Genomic DNA, 16,675 nt, shown 5'->3' with positions numbered 1-16,675 from the left:
ACCGGCCCAGAGGAAGAAGAAGATAGATAGATAGATAGATAAATAGGGAGAAAGAGAAAAAGAGAGATACATATAGAGAAAGAAAGAAAGAAAGAGAGAGAGAGAGAGAGAGAGAGAGAGAGAGAGAGAGAGAGAGGTAGGCTAAGTAAGCAACGACCTCGCTCTTCGCTGACACGAAAGTTACTCCTCTCCTTCGTCGCTGCTTAGCCAAGCGCTCTAAAGAGAACGAACGCCCACTTCGGTATTCCCTTCGACGCTCTCAGTTCTACTCTTCGCTCTGTCCTCTTCTCTCTTTCTTTGCTTCTCTTCACGAATTCCTTTCGTTCCTTTGCTTGGCTCGTTCCTTAGCTTTGACTTTGCCAAAGAACTTACATACAATGAAGGTGGACTAAATCATGTTGCAGTTACATATGTGTTTTGTTGATGAACCAATTAAAATGTATAAGATATCCCTTTAGAAACTCTTCGGTTCTATTTATATTCTTTATGAATACGATCATAGTATTATCAGCGAAGGCATATTTTTTTTTCTATTTTTCAGAACGTTTCTACGAAGTAATAATGAAAAGTAATACGTTCGAAAGATCCATTATTAACGATCGTTCGAGTTACCGAGCTCTATACGACGTTCTTATATTTATCCCTGCGGCGACGCTGACACTTCGATCGTTTTCCCGTTCACTGACGCCGACGATGCTTCGTAATTTTAGACGGGGATTCGCGTTCGTCTGTGACGTCTCGTGCTCGTATGACGTCGACAGGGAGAGAGAGAGAGAGAGAGAGAAAGAGAGAGACAGACAGACAGAGAGAGAGAGAGAGAGAGAGAGAGAGAGAGTCGTAAAGCTAGCTCGTCGTGGGATCGAAGGCCGAGTTAGAAATGCACGATCAGAGAGAGAACGGGCTGGAGTAGTTTCGGTGGCATCATCAGATTCGAACGGGCAGGGTTTAATGCGTGACACGGTAACGCAAACAGAAATTCGACACGCCAGACAGAGTGAGAGTGAGAGAGAATGTATATATGTGAGAGAGAGAGAGAGAGAGAGAGAGAGAGAGGGTAAGAGTAGAGTGAGGATGATGGCAGGCTCTATAGGGGTGGTTTACGCGCGCTGTGGCTTGATAGGTGGACAGGGCGTCACGGGGTAGAGGGTGGAAGCTTATACTCTTCGTGTTGACTGTGGATCGCGCTTTCTACCTCATGGCCCCTGGCTTCTAGTGTCACCGCACTGAGGGTGGAAATGCGAGCTCGTTCCACAATGGAAGCCTTTTTTAGCAACCAGGGAGACGCGCAAATAGGGATAGGTGACGTGAAGGAGAGAGAGAGAGAGAGAGAGAGAGAGAGAGAGAGAGAGCGAGGAAGAATGGTACGAGCAGGAAGACAAAAGCATGGTCACTTCTGTGATACGTTTCTCGTGGTACTGTATCCAGCATCCGGTAGCAACGCGTTTTGAACGTTTAACCCTCTCTCTCAATCCCTCACGTTCCTCGATATCGCGTTATTCGAGATGTTCTATCGATATATCGAGTTACGCGATCTCTCCTTTTCTCTCTCTCTCTCTCTTTATCGCTCGAAATACGGTATAAATGACCTATGCGAACGAGTAACGTAGGCTGCCACGTTCCTTTGGTATCTCAGCTATTCCGTCTATACGATCATCTTCCGCGATAGGTTTCTTGTTTCCAGACTCAACAGACACTCTTTCTCTCTCTTTCTCTTTGACTCCTAACACGCGAAGCACCAAGAAAGTTCGTTGATGTCGTAAATCTTCGATTCTAATAGCCCCGTATCCAGGAAGAAGTCCCGTCCTCTATATTTTCCCCTTCTCGATGCTTTCTGGTCTTGTTCCAAGATTCTGAATTGCTCTCTGGCAGAGGCAGTCTAGGAGTTCGCGACCCTATCCGTTACCAGGCCGACCTTTTAGACTTCTCCAAATTAACCCTCTCACCCTCGCTCACCCTCCGGATGTTGCTCCACATTTTCTTTTTTTTCCCCTAACCCCTCCACCTCCAAACCCTTCTATATTCTCCAACACTTCACAGCTCTCCATTAGAGGTCCGATCATTTCTCCGTAACTTATATCTATACATTTTACTCTACGTACTACCGTACATTCCTTTCATATTTTTCACCATTTGCAGCACCCTCGATAGTAATTAAAAGCTTCCTGAGAGCGTTTCTTCGCACGATCCTCCTCACGGAACTTCGATCGGCTGATACTCGGTTTTGCTCGTTTCAACGGCAACACGTTCTATCCCCACCTTTCTTTCTCTCTCTCTCTTTCTCTCTCTCTTCTCTCTCTCTCTCTCTTTCTCTCTCATTTGATCGGATATAATGCGTGGTGGCGGTAAGCCGACTGGCAGCTGCCTTCCGTGCGAGCAACAAGCCTGCCGCCGGGCCAGCCGGGACACGAAGCCGGCCCGTTCCACGCTTCTCCATGCGTGGAATCTCCGGAGATTCTTAACCGATCCCTCCCGTTCTCCTCATTCTCCTCATCCTCCGGCGTTCTTTCTCTCTACCATTTTCCGCCGAGCGGCTTCCTTCCTCTTGCTTTCTCTCTCTCTTTCTCTCTCTCTTCCGAGCACACACACGGTCCTCATGACTCTCAACAGTCTATCTCTTTCTTCTTCTTTTGCCACCACCGGAGGCGAGCGGTTCCAAGCGCTGTCGAGAGGCTGAACAGAGTTGGAGGGTACGGAGGAGATCCAAAAGAAGGACAGACAGACAGAGAAAGAAAAAGAGAGACAGAGAGAGAGAGAGAAAGAGTGGGAGTCAGAAGATGCCGAAGTTTCGTCCAGTCGAGAAGAGTACCATGCCTGGCGAAGGCGGAAAATTATTGTCCAGATATCCCGTCCCGCTTCGGGCTTAAGGGTCCCGTTCGAAGCCGAAGCAGCACGGAGGGAGGACTTGGAAGGCTTCGAGTCAGATATGAATCTTCGTGACTGTAGGGCGGCCCGCTCTTTGCGATTAACGGCAGGGGGGCACCCCTGGTGACTGGAAGGGAGGACCAGAACGAAGACGAAGACAACGACGAAGACGACGACGAAGACGACGACGAAGACGACAACGAAGACGACAACGAAGACGACGACGAAGAGAACGACGACGACGACGACGACGACGACGACGAAGAGACGGCGTAATAATTTATTCGGTTTAGGCTCGTTCTCCTCTGCGACGTCGAGTCGACGAACCTTATCTACATGTGTATATATATATATATACATACGTGCATGTATATATATATGTATGTATGTAAGACGTAATCTCACCTCTATTTTGAGAATTCCAATTGTCCTTTGTAGTTAGATTGGAACAATTTTCTTGTCAGCTCAAAGCATCAGTTCTTTTTATTTCCAACGATCGATTAATATTTTAGAGTAGTAAAAAATCCGTGACCAAGAGAGAAAGAGAGGGATTCTTTGTTCGCAAATTTGAATACTTTTTATCCCCTTTGCGAACATGACCTCGCTATTTCAAACTTTCTCAGCTTTTCCTTCCTTTCTCTCTCTCTTTCTTTTATTTCATGCTCTATCTTTGTTACTCTCCTCAGATACGTATATCCTCCTCGTTTATTTCTCTCCCTCTCTCTCTCTCTCTCTCTCTCTCTCTCTCTCTCTCTCTCTCTCTCTCTCTCTCTGTCTCACTCTTCTTATCCTTCTCTTTCTCTATATCGTTCCCCATTGGTCTCTCCCTCCGGAGCTGGCATCCCGCAGCACTCAACAGGGGCCGGTCGTTTGTCTAAATGGCTACTGGGTGGCCCGCCTCGGCTATGTCCCGTTCCAACAAACCAAAACTAACCCAATCACACGCCTTCGGGGTTACGAGTAAAGGAGAAAGGACTTTGAAAAAATAAACGTTTCTCCTTAGACGTTCTAACTTCAATCGGTCGATCGATCGATCGATCGATCGTTCTCGAATAAAAGTAGTTAGATGCTTACAAATTCTCTGTATCTCACTCTCTCTCTCTCTTTCTCTCTCTCTTTCTTTCTTCCTCTCTTTCTCTCTCACTGGTTCGACCAACTCAATCGTAGCTCGCGTCGTTGCACCGGTCACCGTTAATCGATGCAATTCGACCTCGTTGAGGATTTTTAACGGGCTACTCGTAACGACACCGCGCCACTTTGCCGTCGCTTCCTGTCGTCATTGTTGCGCAACGGTATCTGATAGCTTTCGAACTAGTTTATCGGCATCGTTACCTACTCAAAGTTTTACTCGGAGTTTCGACTTGGAAATGAAAATCTTCTTTCGATTTCCTCATACTACATACTTGTTATTCGTCGAGTCACGAATCGTTGGATGAAACGGGCGAGTAAGAGAGAGTGAGAGAGAGTGACAGATAAAGAGAGAGAAAGAGAGAGAGACAGACAGAGACAGAGACAGAGACAGACAGAAACAGAAAAAGATAGATATCAAAATTTGCATTTTAACTGAAAAACGTGGAAAAAGTGTGAAAGTTGGCTCGATTCACCCAGTATATATATATATATATATATATATATATATATATATATATAATGTACACACACACATACATACATATATAATACATACATACGTACGTACATGTATACATGTTATATATATAATGTGTGTGTGTGTGTGTGTGTGTGTGTGTGTATATAACACGAAAGAGAAGAGTACTCCCACGCGCACGTTCACTGGCAGCAGCTCCATGAAACGTCGATTCCCTCGTGAATTTTTTTAATCCGATTCGCCAGCGCATTTGCCTGCCCACGTTGTTGTTTTTTCTCTCCCGCAGCAGCACCGGCGGCAGCAGTGGCGGCGGCTGTGGCGGCGGTGGCGGCGGCGGCAGCGTCGGTAGCGTCGGCGTCAGCATCGGCATTCGTTTAAAATGCAAACTCGTGCACCACGGTCTTTTTAAAATACCCGCCATATCCGGGTTTCGTTGTGGCGCAAACTTGCGTCCCATTTCTCGCTTCCCTCTCTTCTCTCTCTCTTTCTCTCTCTCGTTTTCCTCTTTCCTCTCTTTCTTTCTTTCTCTCTCTCTTTCTCTATCCTCTGGGAATTTATGTCTACGGCAACGAATGCGTTTTCATCTCCACTCCAACCGAAAGCTTTTCCAAATGCGAGCGCGACGTTCGGTGATCGTATAAATAGAAAACTAGCTTCCGTTCTCGGTCCAATAAGCTGTATTAGAAAAATGGAGAAAGAGAGAGATGAGATAGAGATAGATAGATAGATAGAGAGAAGATGAAGAAGAGAGTGGATGATAAAGAGAAAAAGTACGAGAAAGAGAATAAAAGAGGAAGACAAAGAAAGAATAGAGAGAGAGAAGGAATAAACGACAAAGAGGAAAAATATGAGAAAGGGAATAAAAGAGAGAAACAGACAGAGAGAGAAGAAAGAGAATACGAGAGATAGAGAGAAACGAGCTCGATTCCAATAATCACCATCGCCTACGGTGTAATTTCATAGATAATAATTCTCTAATCACCTCTCGTTATTTATTGTACATCGTGCGAAGCGAGGCGTACGTAGCGAAAATTTTGTAGAAAATCGTTTCTTCTTTCTCTCGGCGTGGATTCGAACCATGGATAGATAAAGATGGATGGATACGAAGAAAGACAGACAGGGAGAGAGAGAGAAAGAGAGAGAGAGAGAGAGAGAGAGAGAGAGAGAGAGAGAAAGGGAGAGATGGAGAGATGGAGAGAGAAAGAGAGAGAAAAGAAAAAGAGTTAAAAAAAAGAGAGAAAGAAGTACGATAGCGATCTCAAAATTTACTCAAGTAGATTGGATAGAAAGCTGGATCGCGGAAGACGCTGGCCAGATGGAAGAGAGGCCTTAGTACTCGAAGGCGCTCTTTAAGAGGAGACCGCCTCTCTTCTTTCCGCAATGCGATTTTCTTCGCGGCAAAACGCGACTTTCTAGCCCATCGATCCTCGACACCTCGCGAGGATGAAAGCAGAGAGTGAAAGAGAGAGAGAGAGAGAGAGAGAGAGAGAGAGAGAGAGAGAGAGAGAGAGAGAGAGGGAGCAAAGGCAACGGTGCCTCGAGGAAGCCACGGCTCGTAACAACTTCGAACGTGCCGAGAAGCGAAGGTGCTAGTTAAAGCGCGACCAACCATGTGTGTGTGTGTGTCCGTGTGTATGTGTATACATGTGTGGGTAACTATAAATACGTGCGCGCAGGTCTGTATATGTGTATATAAGAAAGAGAAAGAGAGGGCTACCGGTTTTCAAATATCTACGAGTCGAAGACGGATGGCAAAATATGCGGTAGAGAGAAAGAGAGAGAAGGAGAAAGAGAGAGGTAGAGAAAGAGAGAAAGACATCTCTCAACGACGAACGTGTGAGTTCCACAAGGAATTCCGTGGTCCATTTGTCGGCGAACGCTCGAAAGGGATTCTCGAATAATGTACCAGTTCCTTTATTCCCGGCATGCATTTGGTCTCGATCCTCGCATCGATGTTTCTGATAAAAAAACGGGGCCGGAGTAGAAGAACAAAGAGAAATAAAGGGGGAGGTAATAATCGTCAAGTTCTATATTAGATAAAGATATTGATAAGGAAAGCTGTGCTTACTCAAAGATAAGCGTCGAACGTGAAGTATATCTTTCCGACGATTACATTCCGATAGCACGATCACTTATTGAATTCTCGTTCATATTATCGTACGCTCATATTGTCGAAACGTTTATTTTATTTTATTCTCTCTCTCTCTCTCTCTTTCTCTCTCTCTCTCTCTCTGTCTTTTTCTCTCTGTCTGTCTATCCTTATAAAGTTAATTAAGCGATTCGATCGAATCTAAAATTGATTAGTTACATTATCTAGTTAAACGTAGATCATTAACGGACGAACTTTTGGCGGAAGTTCGAAAATCGATGCGCGTGGATTAACGCTTCGATTTACTTCCGGTCGACGATCGTAAGGTATCGCATTCAGTGCGAAACGCTTTTGACCTCGATAGCGAGGTGCGCCGATAGAGTGAAGAGGATAGAGAGAGACAGAGAGAGACAGAGAGAGAGAGAGAGAGAGAGAGATGGGAAGAGAAGAGAAGAGAAGGGAAATGTGGTATGGGGTGGTCCCCTCTCACCCTTCGCTCCCTCCGGTCGCGCTTTTGGATTCTCCGTACGCTGGCTCTCCTCGTCATAGCCCATTACACGTACTGCGTGACACGGGTGGCCGACAGGCGACAGGATACCGAACTCACGCTTCTGTGTATCCTACCGTGAAACGCACCCCGGCGCTCCCGTCCTATCATCCTTGTGTAGGTTGTGTATGTCGTACGTATATATGCGTGTATGTATGCGTGTATGTATGTGTGCTTTGTGTGTGCACACGGAAAAGAGTACGTATGTATATATAACGTGTACGTACGTAGCAAGCTATCATTAACCGGCGCTGCCTCAAAGAATCCGCCTTCCGTGTAACGTGCACACGCGTATTCTATCCATGTGTTTGCACGTATATGCATGTATGTGTATATATATATATATATATATATATATATATATATATGAGTGTGTGTGTTTTCGACTATCGAACGGTATACTCAGTCGATTCGTTTGAGTCACTCTACGCACAACCTTTGGTATGTATATACGAAACGCATGATAGATTTAAAGAGGTTCGATTTCTCCTTTTTCACTATGGAGAAGTTTAGAGAAAGATTTAGAGGGCTTTTACAAAGTTCTGTGCGGAAAGATTGATCGTACGAACGGTCGGTCGATCGATCGAAGATTTTTCGATGGTATTGGAATGTATCGGGAATTATTCTTTCTTTGATGGATATATGGATTTCTTTGCTTTGATCGATGAATAATATTCGCTGGATATGTTGATTATGTTTCAATGTCTTTTGAAAAGTGCACTTTTCCGATACTAATTTATAGATCAATGTGATAGAACACAAATGGAATATTTATTTAAATTTTTATTCGAATCGCTTCGAATTAATCAGAAATAGGGTGATCGATAGAGAACGATCTTAGGTGATTATTTTTCGATAAGAACTTACCGTCTACGATTCATCGAATCAATTGCCAAAGGCAAGGGAAGCTTGAAATGGCACTCGGATGGATATCGGTGTATTGTTATTTGCTTGACCGCAACCACTTAGTCGAACCGTAAGCTCCACAAGTTCAACTTTATCCTTCAACAGGTGTTCAGGCAAATACAATAATGTCGCGCATGCGGAATGAACTCCTTAAAGTCGCCAAGTTTGTCCGAGGATAGCGCCTGCGGTCTCCACTTCTTCGAATCGCCATTTTATTCCTACCTGGAAATTGTAATGCCGGGAATTATTTAAAGTCACGTTGTTACGAGAATATATAAAACTTCCGTAGTACTTTTCACTCGAGTTTCTCTAAGAAACATTTTCCATGCGTAGTTCGAGAAAACGCGCTTAACACGCTTCGTCGTCGTAGAACGAAATCTTTTCGATAAATTTTTCATTCGTCATCGTACAAATCACGTTTTGCACGAACTGTTTTTCTTAACATTAAATTACGTACGTAAGCGTTGAAGTATGATGTTAGAGAAACTATGTCACTCTGGTGCGTTTGCCGTAGATCGTTTTTGAAAAATTCCGTTGTCACAAAAATGTTCTGGTAATAATGCTAGTGCTGCCATCTAATTATAGGAAGTATTGTTCGGTGGATAACATTCGAAATAACGCGAAGTTATCATTCAATATGCCGGGTCTTTCTGACGAAGAATTTCTATCGAAAATGCGTTGAATAGATTTTTGTTTTATAAAATTACGAGCACAATTTTTTACAAATTTCTTCTATTTCGAGATAGAAATTTGTTTTACCAACTACGCAGCTACGGTAGAAAAGCCAAGACTCGGTGGATAATATCGATCCGATCAGGAAGTTCTCTACTACTTCCACCGACGAACGAACAGTTACTGACTTTCACTACTAGATGGCGATACCGTTTCGTTCCTCATTTGGCGGTTAAAAATTATTAATATTTACATGAAGTAAAACGTGTTTATGGATTTACCGTCTTTTTTATTTTTCATTACAAACATAATCAATAAATCGAAAGAATTTTAATAAATCGAAAGAAGAAAGAAAATTTTCAAAAAACTTTTTCAATTGAATTTAATAAACTAACCGTGTCCTATTTTCTTTTATCAAACATTTGGACATGTTTGCAATAAAAGATTATTATAAAACTCGATTGATATTATTGATTCCAGGCTTTGAACGGTGCAGAGGGTACGGTACCACCTGGAAGGGTTTACAAAAAGGTCGCCATTGTGGAAAATTTCTTCGATATTATTCACGCCGTTCATGTTGACCTTGAGGGTCGTCCTGGGAAGCATGCCGGTCAGAAGCGCACCTATCGGACGGTGAGTGGCACTTAAAATTGCTTCATTAGTGGTTCATTAACGATTCAGTTATCTTCGATGGAGAGACACAGGGACACGTGCTTGGTTACAAGTAGCGCTTATGAACCTACGTACGTAGCACGAAACTTCATTAATTTTCATAATTATCGTCTAATCAAGTCGAACAAAAATCACTTTCTCGTCCTCAACGTCTCGAATCTTACTGATAAATATATGTATCTATATATATTTATTTATCAGTATTTTATACGTATATACATACATATCAAGAAAAACATTCCATATCAATATTTTCTAAAAAAAAAAAAAAAAAAAAAAAAAAGAAAAAAAAAACAAGTACTAAAGGACAACGCAAAACGCGATAAGAAATTATATTATCGATTTAAAAAGAACATGTCCCGTCTAACACGGACATATACATATTTAGGTACACCATATCTGATAGAAGCTAATACGCACACGTGACCTCAAGAAGGAGGTATCCACCATTTTTAAATGGACTTTTCTATTGAACGGAGCAAAGAACTCGTCCATCCATAGAATCCTGAGGAGAATTGTACGATCTGATCGGTTTCGATCTTTCGTATGGAGATGGCTACCGAACTCTTGCCACGGTGTTGTGCGTGACACGCGATATTTACCGTTCTCAGGGGGAAGGCATCGAGGCATTCAAGCGTCGAACACTCGATACCACACGTCATCTCACATGTTCCGGCGCACATTCGCGGAAACCTCTCTCTAGGGTATCATATCTGTTCTCTCTCTTTTACTCTCTCTCTCTCTCTCTCTCTCTTTCTCTCTCTCTTTATAGATCCTCTCCATCTTTCTCTCTTCCTCTCTCTTGTTCGGCCTTTCGTCTCTTTTCGTTGGACGAAGCACGACGGCGACCTCTCTATTCCTCTTCGTCGCACTCGAGACTCACCAATCGTCAAGCTTCCCCCCACCATTTGTCCTCTCTCTCTCTCTCTCTCTCTATCTATCTATCTTTCTCTCTATCTCGTAGCCGCTCACACCAGCTTTCCTCGCGTTCTCTCTCGCTCGCCGCGATCTGCTTGTGATTCAAAACCTCAGGACACTTGTTGCATTGCCTGCTTACTCGTACACATCGTATACATACACATACTCATTCGCTCACTCACTTATGTTTACTATATATATATATATATTTATATTTATATTATGATATATATATATATATATATATATATATATATATATATATAATGAAAAAGATATACATATATAAATATACGTATATCTGTGTGTGTGTATATATATATGTATGTATGTATGTATGTATGTATATGTTTATCGTTATAGGGAGAACCACCGCCATCGTCGCGATGGTGATACTATTTCACGTTTAAGTTGTTATCTACACAAGCACGAATAATCAAATCGGGAAACCCTCTATACTCGTTAAAAAATTCCGTAGTTTACTTTTATTATTTCTCGTTGAGATGAAAATGATCTAGGATTCGTATTGGCTTTAACTGACTAATCAAGTCGCTCAGAACTACTAAAAAAAGTTAACACGAAATCGTTGCAAAGCGATTATTGAAAAAATCACCAAGTATTTAAATGTATAATCTATATATATATATTTGTAATTTGAGTTTTCAATATCGTTGTATTTGAAAGGAACAATCGTGAAAAAATCGAATATTTTCTCGTCTTTCGTGATCGATCTCGTGAAAAATCTAAACGAAACGTTGCCTCATGAAATCTCACGTTCGTCTCACGACCTTTTGGAAAATCGTTTCGGTGATAGTACAAACATTTCCGTCGGTTAACGCCGACCCACGAGGAAAGCTATAATAATATACATAGTTTTGCGTGTCCAACCGCAACGAAGTAAGCGTGTCGTGGCAGTATTGTTCACAACTTTGCGGTACATCCTTGCAGTCACGTGGAACTGATTGTTTCGTTGCAGAACTCAGAGATAAATTTGTAGGTGTGTAATCTCCTTTATTACGAACGATTAATAGAAATTTGTTTTTTAAAGAATCGTCAAAATGAAGAGGAGAGAAGTAAACGTTTTTTCTTTGTAAAGAAAGTATGATTTGAGTCTGATCAAACGAACGGACTAGAAGATAGATGATTTAATATGATCGGACATTAGCAACGATAAAATTATTATGAAAATTATCAGAAAGATAAAGAAAGAGAATTATTGTAAAGAAATTATTAATAATATTATTATCATTATCATTATTATTATTATTATAGAAAGATCGTCGTCCCATTAAAAAGAGCTGTTGAAATAGAAAATTCACACGATGTTTCTACTAAGCATTGCCGCGGGGCTACTCCTACGGTATCGGAGCTTACGTATTTTCTATCAAACTTACGAGCGACGGTAAAGCCGTCGTGCTCGACTCGCCGTAAGTTTACCACTGTGTCATGTTGATCCAAAAGCCATTATCTCAGTTTCTTAACTGAGTCTCTCCTCTCTTCATCCCGTTCTTGGCAGCCGAGCTTCGAGTAAATCTTATCGAATTACTTCACCACAGTCACACGTATACACAGTTATACATGCTTACAGAGAGTATACGTATATACATACATACATACATACATTCATACATATGTACGTAGATACACAGTCACATACTTACACACATACGTAGATAGGTACGTTGTACGTTTGTACGAGCGAAGCTTTACCTTACCCAGCAACGAAACTCCTATCGTTGATTAAGTTATGCCGCCCCTCCGTCTCTTTGCAGAGAGAAACGTTTCCTATTAAGAGGCAGAGAACATCCCTCCGGTTGAATACCTTCTCGCGAAGACATCAAAGTACCGTTACTACTCATGAATTTTCCCCAGGTGGGCGTTTCGCGTAAAACAACGAGTGAACGATGAGATGTGACATTCGACGTTTCTAACCATAAGAAAGCTTTTGGCCATAACTCGATGAATTCAAATAACATATCAACGTAATATAACACATCACGTGATATTCTTACTTCCACGATTCATAAATAAGTATCGATTCATCGTCTGAAACAAATTTTTATTAATAACAATACTTAGTTATGAATCAATCGAATAAATTAATCGTGATTTGATCATTATGCGTAGCCATCGGAAATCGATACGCTTTATCGTAATAAAATTATTTACTTTCGGAGAAATATACGATAAATTCGGAAAATCGATATTAAAAAACTTGACACGTTTTGTAAATCGATATTTCATTTGATATTTGTTACAGATCACAGAGACGTACGCCTTTCTTCCAAGAGAAGCTGTGACGCGATTTCTTCTTGGATGTACCGAGTGTCAACGACGACCAAGAACGCCCAGTCCGACTAATCTATCTAATCAGTCATCTCATCCAACTGCTCTTTCCTCGACGACAACTTCCACGTCGACGTCTACAACGACGACAACGTCTACGTCGACGAGGTTGAGCCCGACGCCTGGTCTCGTAACGTCGAATTCATCGGCTCAAAGTAACAACGCTAACGGCACTGGCAAGTCAAGAGATTCGACGGAAAATAAAAATCTTTACAACTATAGACATCAGAAACATTCGAAGAACGGGGGTACTGTTAATGTAACGGAGACGAAAAATGAGAAGGATAAAGAAGAGAAATACAATCCTTTGAGCATAACGAATCTATTAAAGAAGGAACCAGCGAATGGTGGATTTCTATCGAGCACGGAGATTCTACCAGAATCTCGAAGAACTCCAGAATCTGATCGGGCGAGTTCGAGGAGCTCGGCTTCGTCTAAGAGGAAAAGGATGTTGCCGGAGGGTCGGACTCCATCTCCTCAGCCGAGTCAACCGTTGCCAAGGCCCTGGAGCCCGGGATTGGATCCCAAGAACACGCCCATCGACTACAGTCTTCCCATCACTACCTCGTACCTAAAACATCAGCAGAGGATGGCCGAGAAGAATAAGGCATTAAAGGAGGCCGCGGAAGAACAACAACAGCAGCAGCAGCAACAGCAACAACAACAACAACAACAACAGCAACAGCAACAACAACAACAACAGAAGATCACTTCAATGGACATAGACACCGAGAACGTCGAAGGCGAAAGATTTTCACCTGCTGCAGGTCTCATCGACACCAATCTCAATCTACTTGCCACCATTCAACATTTGCACTGCCAAGTGATGCTCGCTCTAACCGAAAGACTCAGACCATCGATCGCCATGCCAACTCCTCTCGTATTACCCTCAGCTCACATCATATCCGGCCCGATGATCACAGGTTCCGAGGTGTCCGTGCAAACCGGAGAGAACCATTTGTGAATTCCTATTCTCGAGCCTATCGATCGAATTGATCTCTTTGATCGATTTGAAACTTTCAAGGGACATATCTCAGACTTTTTGTCCTTGTATTCGCATGTCTAATACCATGTATTTTGACGAGGCTGTCCTTTCGAATTTGTTATTCATATCCAATTTTTACTCTTCTCTTTAAACCTCCATCGTTTTTCTTCGATAGATAAATCACGGTTCAGAGTTTTTACTTTTCGAAATAGAGAAAAGGAAGAGTATCATCCGTGTGATCAATTACTGATAATCGTTTTCATAATGGTTAAAATGTTTTAGAAAATCTTTCCGAGGAAAAACAAATACTTGTCGACGATACATCGCTAATGTTAGCTTGAAACGTGTCAGCCTCACACGTTCATCGAGTCGAATTAGAATTGATTGACTTCGATCGATAGGAATCGATAGGACGAACGGAATAATTCGTGGTTCTATCCAAACGTAGGTCGTGCGACACGTAATTCCACCGCTGATACTATCGTTTCATGATATTCTATTCGATATCAGTGGCTCCTAAAATAGACGATTGTTTTAGGATAAGTCGATGTCTTTCGAGCGGGGGTAGCCGAACAAGTCCCCGATGAATATTCAATCGCCCGTACGAAACTGACCTCGTCTAATATGCTCGTTCGTGAGTGACGATCCTTTGTTTTCTCTTGCTACAGTCGTTAGTTCATTTCTAATAGAGTTTACAATCGAGATATCTGTCTAACGAATATATAAAAATCGTTACCTTTACGGAAATCGAGAATTTTCTTTTCTTTCGTCCTTTATTTTTTACTTTCTTTCCTTTTTTTCTTTCTTCGTCTTTATCTCTTACTCTCTCTCTCTCTCTCTCTTTCTTTTTCTCTCTTTTTAATTTATCGGCAATTTAAAGACTTTTTCCAATTTTCTGGATCGTCACGAAAGTACCTACAAGTATTACAAGTTATTAGAAGTTTTTACGTATCGTCGAGAGAGCCTCAAAGTTCATCCACTTTTTCGAAAATTTTCTAATCATGTCGTCCGGCGACTTAAATCTAATCCATGCGATTCTTTTCCAAAACGACGGACGCCTTCACGATATTCGATTATTCTAAGCTAAATCTCGCGTACTATATTAGTCGCGAATCAAATATTAGATCTTAATTCTTCGTGTGATCATAGCTCTTGCGTCGTTAGATTGTGAATCGTGGCGAAGGTACCTAGGCCTTATTAACGATTATGCTTGCGAAAAGAGTAAGTCTTTTTTATTAGAAGTTCGATATTAGTTGTCAAGTATCAACGAGATAAACTGTCTCGAGATAAGAAAAATTATATAGAATGTAATCTTATCGCATTAGATTCTATTATTTTGTACATAAAAGATTCTTGTAAAATAGTACGTAGATTGTTAAGACTCGAAAGCGTGATTGTATGAAAGATCATTGGTAATAAAAATCTATATATGTATATATATATATATATATATATATATATATATATATATATAAAATCAATCCGCTAACGTTATATATATACATATATATTATATATATACAAAAAATATATATATATATGTATAAATATTATCATTACCATTCTTATTTTTCTTATTACTATTGCGACGATGGTTAATATTTTATGAATCATTATTAATGACTTCCTTATATACATACATACATACACACATACATACATACATACATACATACATATATATATATGTATATATATATATATATATATATATATATATATATATGTATACATACATACGTACATTATGAAATAATTAAATATAATATGTATATACCAATATATACACATATTATATTTAAAGTCGCACACACACGAGAATGGGAAAATATACATAAAATACTCGAAATACTTTAAAGGAACCCCGCTGTTTTTCTTTCTCCCTATGAACCTTAATACTCCATAGGTGTAATACGGAAGTATCTATATATCCGTTTGGTTTTTTAGCAGACGAAGGGAGAAGAAAAGAATAGAAAGAATAAAAAGAGAAAAGAGTGGAAAAGAGATAAAATCGGAAGACCGCGACCGAGTGTTCGTTCGTTCGTTCGTTCGTTCGTTCGCGAGAAAGAAAGAAAGATGGAGAAAGAGACGAAACGATCGATCCTATGGCTCAATGAGCGAACAATGAACGCAATTGACACTTCTGCTCGCGAGAGAACGCAGTCGCTTCGGCGCTTGACGTACTTTAATATCGCGAACAAAGGGGACGGAATCATCGTGTTGCCTTTAACAAAGGAGAAGGAGGAGTGAAAGGATCGAGAGAGGGTAGAGAAAGAAAGAGCGAGAGCAAGAGAGAGAGAAAGAGAGAAAGAGAGAGAGAGAGAGAGAGAGAGAGAAAGATAGAATACGAGAGAGGGTAGTAAAGGGTGGGAGAAAGAGAGAAGAAGATAGAGGCAACTCACCTGCCCCCACTTCGGTATCGTTTCTTCGTGGCACCACCATAGGTAGTGGCAACGTACTACAGTCTTTACCCATCTGGCTGTTGCCAACGTTGTAGCGCGGCCTCGTTCCATCAAGCACCCCTTTTCCCTTCGCACCCACCTATCTCCCTCGTTTCTTCCTCTTACTCTTCCTCCCCCATACTCCTCTCTATCCTCCGGACTCCCTCTCAGACCTTAGGAAAACTCATACCCCCAACCCTCGATTCCAATAAGGCTCCCTCGTTCCACAGCTCTCTCTTTCACCCCCTCGCACCCTTTTCTCCCTTTCCTTTCTCTCCTTCCTCCTCTTTCTACTCTCCTCTCGAGTAATACTCTCTCTCTCTCTCTCTCTCTCTCTCTCCTTCCCTCTCTCTCTCTCTCTCTTTCTCTTTCTCTCGTTCCTTCTCAACCCCCTTCACTGCACCCGGATTCCGCACTTTCCTCTACTCCTCTACTACTTCGCCAAGCCGGAGGCCCCTGAGCTTTTACCGCGGTATTGTTGCTATCGATTCGCCCCTGGAAACGTGTTTTTCTTCGGATATTTCGTGGCTTTACCCAGCACAGGACCGACCAGCCACACAACCTTGCTTTATACCCTCTTCCTCGACGATCTTCCTACCTTGGAAACCAATGAGAACACGGCTTCGTG

General features: G+C 41.7%; 1 protein-coding gene across 5 annotated transcripts in view; it reads left to right on the top strand.

Moving 5' to 3' along the window:
• The window catches only part of LOC127073052 (nuclear pore complex protein DDB_G0274915-like), a 37,402-nt gene extending 22,140 nt beyond the window's left edge, over positions 1-15,262 (top strand). For all 5 annotated transcript variants that reach the window (XM_051014059.1, XM_051014061.1, XM_051014056.1 and 2 more), the window contains 2 exons: positions 9,166-9,318; positions 12,536-15,262. In XM_051014059.1, coding sequence (XP_050870016.1) covers positions 9,166-9,318; positions 12,536-13,585 — 1,203 coding nt within the window. In that variant the 3' untranslated portion in view covers positions 13,586-15,262. The remainder of the gene's footprint in view (positions 1-9,165; positions 9,319-12,535) is intronic.
• Positions 15,263-16,675: the final 1,413 nt, after the last annotated feature.

This window comes from Vespula vulgaris, chromosome 2, assembly GCF_905475345.1.
Source record: "Vespula vulgaris chromosome 2, iyVesVulg1.1, whole genome shotgun sequence".
Classification (NCBI taxonomy): Eukaryota; Metazoa; Arthropoda; class Insecta; order Hymenoptera; family Vespidae; genus Vespula; species Vespula vulgaris.
Note: the sequence above shows the minus strand (reverse complement) of the source record. Positions and strands in the feature narration are given on the sequence as shown.